Source organism: Chiloscyllium plagiosum, unplaced genomic scaffold (genome assembly GCF_037043375.1).
Source record: "Chiloscyllium plagiosum isolate Xiang-an unplaced genomic scaffold, Cpla_swu_hap1 HiC_scaffold_3, whole genome shotgun sequence".
In the NCBI taxonomy this organism is placed as follows: Eukaryota; Metazoa; Chordata; class Chondrichthyes; order Orectolobiformes; family Hemiscylliidae; genus Chiloscyllium; species Chiloscyllium plagiosum.
In genome coordinates this window covers 36,514,884-36,525,205 of record NW_028270141.1, presented here as the reverse complement: position 1 = coordinate 36,525,205, position 10,322 = coordinate 36,514,884, and the positions used below count along the sequence as shown (strand labels likewise).

At 39.1% G+C, this 10,322-nt stretch overlaps 1 protein-coding gene across 3 annotated transcripts in view; it reads right to left on the bottom strand.

The window, feature by feature from the left end:
• Positions 1–2,176: 2,176 nt before the first annotated feature.
• Positions 2,177–10,322, bottom strand: part of lrrc1 (leucine rich repeat containing 1) — a 187,640-nt gene continuing 179,494 nt past the window's right edge. The window contains exon 13 of one of the 3 annotated variants that reach the window (XM_087978426.1): positions 2,177–4,187. In XM_087978426.1, coding sequence (XP_087834552.1) covers positions 4,029–4,187 — 159 coding nt within the window. In that variant the 3' untranslated portion in view covers positions 2,177–4,028. The remainder of the gene's footprint in view (positions 4,188–10,322) is intronic. The other 2 variants (XM_043679493.2, XM_043679501.2) reach the window with 2 other exon arrangements.

The window sequence follows — 10,322 nt, the reverse complement described above, 5'->3', positions numbered from 1 at the left end:
TTTGAGAGCTCTCTCTGTCTTCAATTTCCTAAACCTTACGTATGCCTCTTTTTATTTTTGACAAAGCTCTCAATTTCTTGTTATCCAACCATTCCCGAATCTTGCCATCCTTATCCTTTATTTTGAAGGAACATGCTAAACTCCTGAACTGTAATCAACCGGCCGATATAATGTTCGCACATGCCAGATGTAAATTTATCTTCAAACAGCCATCGACAGTTTAAACTCTCCAGTTCTTGCTGAATATTGTGGTGGTTAGCCTTTCATACAAGGACTAATTTTGTCCTCATGCACAAGTAACTTAAAACTTACAGAATTATAATCACTGTTTCTGAAATAGTTCCTCAGTGGAACTTAAGTCATCTGACCTGGCTCATTCCCCAACAGCAGGTAGAGTGTTGCCCCCTTTGAGTTGGACTATTTACATTTCGTTTTAAAAAAAAAAAGGCCCTGAACATACCTAACAAGTTCTTCCTCCATTAAAGCCCCAGCACTAAGTGAGTCTCAGTCAAGAGAGAAAGTTAAAATCATCCAGTTGTTTTTGCATTTTGTCATATCTGTTCCTCAGTCACATGCTGGCTGTTGGACGGCCTCTAGTGCAATCCTAAAGTGACTGCAACTTTCGTATGCCTGAGTTTTACCCATATGAGCTTGCTGGATGAGACCTCCAAGATGCCCTCAGTACGGCTGCGATATTATCCCTCATCAGGAACACAACTCTCCCACATCTTTTTTACCCCTTTCTATCGCAACAGAAACATGTAAATTCTGGAATGTTAAGCTGCCAGTCTTATCCCTTTCTTAACCAAATCTCTGCAATAGCTACAACATCATAGTTATATGTATTAATCCAAGTCCTCTGTTCATCTATCTTAACTGTCATTCTCCTCGCATTAAAACAAATGCACCTCATACAACCAGCCCTACTGTGCCCAGTAACGTCAATCTGTCTATCCTTCCTAGCCTTACCGGCCTTAGTCTCTGATTTCTCCTCTGTCATTTAACTTGCTGACATATTGATCTGGGTCAACCAATACACACCTCCATTCCTTCCCCCACAACCCCAAAGCCAGGATTTTGATGCCCCTTCAGTTTAGGTACAACATGTCCTTCTTGTATAGGTCCCACCTGCCCCAGAACACATCAAAATGATCCACATACTTGAAGCCCTCGCTCCTACACTAGTTTTTTAGCCACATATTTAACTGAAAAAATCTTCCTATTCCCAGTATCACTGGCACAAGGCATAGAAAGTAATCCTAAAATTACAACCCCAGAGTTTATGCTTTTCAACTTCCAACCTAACTCCCTGAATTCCATTTGCAGGATCTAATCTCTTTTTCTGCCTGAGTTGTTCGTACCAATATGAACCAGAACCTCTGACTGCTCACATTCCCCCTTCAGAATGTCCTGTGTCCACTCAGAGATATCAGTAACCCTGGCACCAGGAACACAACATATCATCCTAGAGTCTCACTTGCAGCTACAGAAACATCTATCTGTGCCTCTGACTATCAAGTCCCCTATCATTACTACACACACTTCTAATTTCTGAATTTACAGTTTCGCACTTCAGAGTTGTACAGGCCTAAATTATAGTTTTCGATCCTTTACTGGCTCTCAGTTATACCCATTTGATCGCCACTGAATGCTTTCTCCTCATTATATCCTCCCTCATCACTAACCTATTTCTTTACTCTTTCCATGTTACCTGATTTTAAAACTGTATTAACTTGCCCTGAGCTCTTGACTAGAGCCTGGCCTGTATTGTTAATTTGAACCTCAGATTCAACTTAAAAGACAGATTCCTCACTTGTGGGGAAATCTTGAATTACTAAGTCCTAACTTTAGGAATGCATACATTTTGAAGCACGGAGTGCACATGACACTAACAAATATTCTACAGAAAGGATGTACAGCAAAACATCTTCAACCAAGACAGGAGGACCACTTCTTCACAAACAGGAGAAACTTCAAATGTTGGGAGCAAAATTTTCACACCAAAAACATAGCTGATATTGCCACTAATCACGCGCAGTTAAAAGCTGAGACGAATCTGTAAGTTGACTTTCATTTAAAATACAGCGCATGGGAAAATAATGGACGTTCTTCCAAATTTCAAAACACAAAACCCAATACAGAAAAACGTTGCTCGTTCTTATGTTCATTAATGAAATCCACTGAATAGAATCGCAATCAAAAAGAACAAAGTTTCTTCTTTAAAGTTAGCGATACTGCAGCAAGGGAGAAAGTTAGCATTAACAAGTTAAGAAATATAAATTAAGTTAACAAAAGGCATTAATTATGCAACTGAAATATATAATGTATATAAAAAGTATAATATTTCTGCACACAGTTAAAGATTGAGGCAATTGTCAATGAAACCAAAACAGGACAGAAACCCTTAAAATAAAACAGCAGTTGCAGAAAAGCTGGAAATGTGGAAAACAACAATATCAATCAATGTATTAACAGCAAAAGATTCCAGCTGCAAAATCCCAGTAGGAAAATTCTTCAATGCTAACTCTCAAGTAGCTAATGTAATTTGTTTCAAAGCATGCTAAAATGTGTTTTCTTTACAATTTCTTACAAAAATTGATGTTTATTCAGCAAAAATACATAAATGTATCTAGTGATTCAAAGAAGCAGATCAATGAATTAATACAAAGAGACCCTACCAGTTTCCAGATACAGTGAAAAATGAACAAAGAGTCAGCAACATAATTCATGAAATGAAAAGTGTTCTGAGAAGACAGAAATGAGTGACTTCAAACCCGTAACAATCTCTGTTTAGACATGTTCATAAACCACTCGGTTTTATTTCTTATGATTTGCCTGACTGGAGGTCCCCAGCATTAGATAGGTCCCCTAGTCAATTTGTTATTTCTCAGCACCAGCAGAAAATTACCAATTCATTTGAAAGATTATTGCCAAATTTTTATAGTGGTCATCTATGGCAAACACTAAGCCTTCATACTGTAAAACATAACATTTTTGTGCAGTGTGAGATCAATGAATAAAAAAAAACAAGACTCGATCCCAAGTTTCACACATAATAAAACCGTTCACAATTGTATAATAGTTATAAGTTCCAGTCAAAAGAAAATGCAGTAGCAGGCAAAGGAAGATAAGTTACATTGATTAGGATTAACCTTTTAAACTGTTATTCACAGCACATTCATTTGGTGCAAAGTCATTTATTCAGCAGGTCAAAAACTAAAAGTAATAACAAACCTGAAAGTCTTCTGATCTGATCTGATCTGGTGTAGTGTAGTTCCGTGTCCCATAAACAAAGTGCCCAACCATTGCAAAACTATCCCAAGGAGTAAAAGAGCTTTGTGCTATTAGTACATCATACCAAAGACTTGTCTTACAATATGGAATGGAGAAGGTGGAGAAAGGGCAACATAACTGAAAGAAAAGTTTGAACACAAAACGCAGATGATTTGGGAAACAAATAACTGACTTCTATAGCTACTAAAAAGGGTGTACCATTTTTGTTGAAATTCAAAAACTTGCATTGACTATTATTAAACTTGCTATACAAAAAAAATAAAATTTACACAATCCAAGCTGCCAACCTGTATAAAAGTATCAAATTTCACATAAAACTGTACAATTATTTTTCAGCAGGTCCAAATACCTGGGCATACAACCCCCAAAATATAGCTTTTTTAAAAAAAATGCATTCACCCTGTGTATAACAAAATTATATGCAAGGATTTCTACTTCTATACAGTAGTGCATCTACCTATATATATTTATATATATAAAATATATAAAAAAGATGAATAGTTCTTTTATGAAAAACATGACATGATAAAATGTGCAGGGCAGATTGGTGCAATCATTAGCAGAAACAAGGCACTTTTTCCCAGGTTGCGGTTACTATAAACATTGCTGACATGAAGAAACAAAATCAGGTGAGTTTGGTGCATACAAACAGACTGGAATAATTCCAAGGATGGGTTAACATTAACGTTCACACAGTCAGGGAGACACACGAGGTGAGAGTTTGAGGTAAAACTCTATACAGAAGTGGTCACTCTTTTAATGGCATTATTGACCTCATTTTTGTTGGAGTCCAGTCCTTTAGCAGCATTCATATCATTCCTCAAATTTTCTGCTGTCTTTTTTAAAGTCTTCAGTTCCCCTGGGTGTGGAGTGGCTCTCCTCAGAAGTGTACCCTAGGCATAAAATACAGAATAAGTAATGGCAGGTGTCCACAGGAAGTAACCCACTTCTGTAACCAATATCGAACAAAAAAACATCTTGGGTTGTTTGTATTCACCAGAGATTGAAGGCTTTTTTTGTACATACTATGATACCAAGAGACTATTCTATTAAGTAATTGAGAAGTATTGTCAAGTTCATAATTTTGTATGGGGCAGGTTGTTCAAATCCTGCAAATTTTAAGTTCTGTAAATAATTCCAAATTAAATGCAATCAACAATTTGTATTTCTACACTTTTTAATCTAGTAAAATATTACAGCCTGCAAAACAGCAGTGTTATAAAACAAAAATACTCACAGGGAGATATCAGGGCAGACACACAAATGCTTGATCAAAGACATCAAGGTTTTAAGTAGCATCTCAAAGGAGGAAAGAAAGATTTCGAAATGGAGTGGATCAGGGGATAAATTCTAAAGCTAAAATTTCTGAAGTAGAGTAAGGGATACCCACCAAAGGTAGAAAAATTAAAGCCGTGGATACATCAAGAAGCCAAAAGTAAAGCATTACAGATACCTTGGTGGGTTGTGGGGCTGAATGATGTTGCAGACATAGAAGAGGCAAAGCCATAGCGGGATTTGAAAACATGGGACAAATTTAAATTAAAGGAACAGCTTTATCAGAAGCTGATTTAGGTCAACAAGCACACAGGTTTAAAGAGCAACACTATTAATATGCAAGACCAACCAGAAGTGTTTTGAAATCGTTCGGTCTAGAAGTAACAAAGGCAGATGAGTTGAGGAAGGAATGTTGTCAGAAAACATATGGACTGTCTTAGTCATAGGGGAAACACAAACACTTTTCCAATAATAATTCTGGACATGCAAAAACCAAATATCTCAATTTCTTCACATATGAACTGATAAGCATAAGAACAGCTTGAGGAGAATTGTCAGCAATTGTTTTATCTCCCCCCCTTAAACAGTAACAGTGTCTAGGTTCAACTCACTTTGCTTCCTTGATAGCCTGAAGAGATCAGAAACTCCCAATTTGAAATGGTCAACATGACGTGGGAGATGTAGAAGAATACTAGAAGTAGTCAGGTAAGTGAGGGAAATCAAAGAGGAAATAAACTTGCACTGTAAAGTGACAGTATTTCAGAAAACATTGCTACCTTTTTTTAAAATTTGTGAAGACCGTAAGAATAAGAAAGATGTTGTTTACTAGTATCTGTCTGAAGAGGAATCAGAAACTTGCCTTAGAGTGCCGATATTCAAACTTTTCCTGAAAATGGACTAATGAAATAACAGATATTTGCCATAAAATAGATCATATTTGTCCTACAATTCAAGCCTCAAATATAAAGTCATGTAATTTTCCTCCTATATCCCTGAATGACCAGAAATGATCAATCTTATTTAGCCAGTAATAGCTACTCACAAAGAAATTAGGTAAGAGCAAAGAAATCAGATTAGAGTAAACCTTCTGAACAGCTTGAAAGATTCAATGCTGCTCTGCAAGATACAGCAATTATTTAATGTAATCCCTCAAACATCAAACAAGGCTCAATGTACCACAGCTGCATATTCAAGAACTTATCTATCTTAAAGTCTTAAATATATTCAATGACCTGGCCTCCACAGCCTTCTGTGGCAAGGAATTCCATAGATTCATCACTCTCTGGCTGAAGACACTTCTCCTTGTCTTCATTCTAAAAAGGTCTTCCCTTTACTCTGAGGCTGTGCCCTGAGGTCCTCGTCTCCCCTACCAATGGAAACATTCTCCCAACATCCCCTCTGTCCAGGCACGTTCAGCATTCTGTATGTTTCAATCAGATCCCCTTCATCCTTCTTAACTTCATTGAGTATAGACCCCGAGTCCTCAAACATTCCTCATATGTTAAGCTTTTCATTCCTGGGACCATTCTCATGAACCTCTTCTGAACATGCTCCTAGGCCAGTACATCCTTTCTGAGATATGGGACTCAAAACTGCACACTATTCTCCAAATGTGGTCTGACTAGAGCCTTATAGAGCCTCAGAAGTACATCCCTGCTTGTATAGTCAAGACCTCTCAAAATAAATGCCAGCATTGCATTTGCCTTCCTATCTACTGACTCAACCAGCAAGTTTACCTTGAGAGAATCCTGGACTAGAACTCCCAAGTCTTTTTGCACTTCAGACTTATGAATTTTCTCCCCACTTAGAAAGTAGTGCATGCCTCTATTCTTCCTACAAAAGTGCATGATCTCACACTGTCCCACGTCGTACTCCATCTGCCACTTCTTTGTCCACTCTCCTCACCTGCTCAAATCCTACTGCAGCTCCCTGCCTCCTCATTGTTACTTGTCCCTCTACCTATCTTTGTATTGTCTGCAAACTTAGCCAGAATGCCCTCAGTTCTGTCATCTAGATCGTTAATGTGTAAAGTGAAAAGTTGTGGTCTCAACACTTGGCCTTGCAGAACACCACTTGTCACTGGCTACCACCCCGAGAAGGACTCTTTTATCCTCACTCTTTGCTTTCTGCCAGACAGCCAAGCTTCTAACCATGCTGGCACCTTGTCTCTAACACCATGGGGGCTTATCTTACTCAGTAGCATCCTGTCAGCACCTGACAAAGGCCTTCTTGAAGTCCAGGTAAGTAACACCCGTTGGCTCTCCGTGGTCTAACCTGCTCAGTACTTCCTAAAAGAATGCTAGAAGATTTATCAGGTATGACCTCTTCTTGATATAATCTTGACATTGCCCAATTCTATCACAAGCCTCCAAGTATTCAGAAATCTCATGTTTCACAATGGATTCCATGACCAAGGTTAGGCTAATTGGTCTGTAATTTTCTGTTTTTTGCCTTGGTCCCTTTTCAAATAAGGGGTGTCACATTAGTGATTTTTCAGTGTCCTGATTCTAGCGATTCCTGAAAGATCACCATTAATACCTTCAATAACTCTTCAGCTATCTCCCTTAGAACAGTAGGGTGGAGGCCATCTGGTCCAGGTGATTAATCCACCTTCAAGCCATTCAGTTTTTCTCGCACGTTCTCCTTGGTGATGGCCATCATACTCAGCTCTGTCCCCTCACCCCCTTGAATTTTTGGGATATTACTCATGCCATCCACTATGAAGACTGACGTGAAGTAATTATTCAGTTCCTCGCCATTTCCTTACTCCTCGCTACTATTTCTCCAGTGGCTCAATGTCCACTTTTATCTCTCTTTTGCTCTTTATATCTCCATAGAAACTCTTACAGTTTTCCTTTATGTTACTGGCTAGATTATCCTCATATTTAATCTTCTCCTTCCTTAATTTTTTTTTGTTGCCCCCTGCTGGTCTTTGAAAGCTTCCCAATCCTTTGGTTTCCCACTGCCTTTTGCCACATTATATGCTCTCTCTTTTGTTTTTACTGCTATCTCTGACTTCCCTCATCAGCCATGGCTGCCTTGTCCTCCCTGTACCATGCTTCCTTTTCCTCAGGATGCTGTGTCTCCTGAATTACTTCCCGAAACTCTGACCATTGCTGTTCCGGTGTCTTTCCTGCTAGGCTCTTGTCCCAGTCAACTCTGCCCAGCTCCCCCATCATGCCTCTGTAATTGCCTTTATTCAGCTGTAGAACTGTTACCTCTGATTTTATCTTTTCCCTCTCAAACTGCATAGTAAATACAATCATATTATGATCACTGCCCTCACCTTAAGCTCCCTTATCAGGTCTGCCTTATGGCACAACAGTAAATCCAGTATTGCCAGTTTCCTCGTGGGCTCCACCACAAGATGCTCGAAAAAGCCATTGCGTAGACTTTCCACAAATTCCTTTTCGTACAATCCACTACCAACCTGATTTTCCCAGTCCACCTGCAACTTGAGATCACTGCAACTTTGCCTTTCGTACACATGCCATGGTGTACCTTGTGTCCCAGCTCCTGACTACAGTTTGGAGGCTTGTACATAGATTAGATTAGATTAGATTACTTAGAGTGTGTAAACAGGCCCTTCGGCCCAACAAGTCCTCACCGCCCCGCCGAAGCGAAACCCACCCATACTCCTACATTTACCCCTTACCTAACACTACGGGCAATTTAGCATGGCCAATTCACCTGACCTGCACATCTTTGGACTGTGGGAGGAAACCGGATTACCCGGAGGAAACCCACGCAGACACGGGGAGAACGTGCAAACTCCACACAGTCAGTCGCCTGAGGCGGGAATTGAACCCGGGTCTCTGGCGCTGTGAGGCAGCAGTGCTAACCACTGTGCCACCGTGCCGCCCACATAACTCCAACTATGGTTTGTTCACCTTTGCAGTTCCTCAATTCTACCCCGATTTTACACCATCCGACCCTACTTCATTTCTTACTACTGATTTAATGTCAATTCTTACTAATAAGGCAATCCCACTCCCTTTGCCCACCTGCCCATCTTTCCAATAGGATGTATATCTTTGAATATTTAGCTTCCAATCTTCATCCCCTTGCAGCTATAATTCCATGATGCCCACCACGCATGGAAGTCAAGCAATACCTCAATGAAAAAATTTGCAACTGCCAAGATTTTACAATAAAATAACAGCGTGGCTGTGCGCTCACCACTGTTGAAAAGGAAGTCAGATAGCAACTTCCAGTATTATCACATGTGAAGTTGACATAGGATTATAAATGTATAAAATTATGAGGGACATAAAGAAGGTATACAGGAAGAACCTTTCCCCTTGACAGAGTGATCAATAATGAGGGTGGCATGGTGGGTCAGTGGCTATCACTGCTGCCTCACAGTGCCAGGGGCCTGGGGTCAATTCCAACCTCAGGCGACTGTCTGTGTAGAGTTTGCACATTGTGTGGGTTTGCTCCGGTTTTCTCCCGCAATCCAAAGATGTGCAGGTTAGGTGGATTGCTAAATTGCATCTGGATGAAACCCATGCAGAAACAGGGAGAATATGCAAACTCCACACACACTGTTGCCCAAGACTGGAATCATATATAAAATTCATATTTTTGCAATGAGAAGACAATTTGTTGAAGTTGATTATGAACAACATGACCCTGGCACTGATCTTTTCCGAAGATCACTTCCCAAATTATACCTCTCTTTTATTTCTATTTTTTTATGTGCTGACTTGAAGTTAGTTCACAAATCATTGTGCCACTTGAACCTCAACTTCACATTCTTTGATCTTATCCACGAGTGCATCATGGAACACCTTATCAAATGACTATTGAAATTTCAGAAAAACTACTTTGACCACACAAACATTGATTACTCTATCCCAAAATTAAATGCAGTTGGTGACATAAGATTTTGTGTTTTGAATCCAACATTCTATTCATATTGTATTTCTCATTTTTAGATATTCTTCTGTGCTTTCCTTTGCTAAGGACTCCATTATTTTTCCTACCACCATGGCTGAGCTGACTCGTCTATAACTTACTCTCCAAGTTCCATCTCCCCGAGTTAAATATGGAAGTACATTAGCTATCCACCACTCCTCTGATGCTTTTTCTAAGGAATTACCATAAATGAATAGCAAGGCTTCTGCAATGTCATCACTAGGTTCTTCTAAAATATGCATTCCATCAGGACCAGGGACTTCCTCCTTCGAGTTTGATCATGTGTTCAATATACTTGAAATTTTAAATGCACTTATTTCATTGCTTATCTCATCATACAATTCACATCTACTTGTTCTATCACCTTGGAACAAAATATTTATTTAATATCCCTGCAATCTATTTCGTGTTTCATGTTATAGTAGCGCCTCTTTACCTTCCTATCTTGTTAATCTCTCTTTTGCACAGCTCCTAATGTCTATGTATTTGATATAAACCTCTCCCTTAACATTCAGTTCTTTCCTAATGTTTTCATTTATTCATGGGGCCCATCTGTGTTTAGATTATTCTTTCCATTTAGCAAGATATATTTACTATTCACAACAGAATGCAGTGTGTTTCCTATTTTTGCTTGACGTAACTTTTTTTTTTGCCAACATTGTTACCCCTTCCCCCATTCTTGGAATCTCAAATTCAAGCTTTTCCAAATTCACAAACTTAGTTTTTGTCACACACTTGCGTCCTTTGGTATTATCTTAAAGCATTTTATGATCACTATAACCAAAATTTTCTTTTTCTACTTTTTCTTCTCTTATCTCCACCGGTTCATACCAATT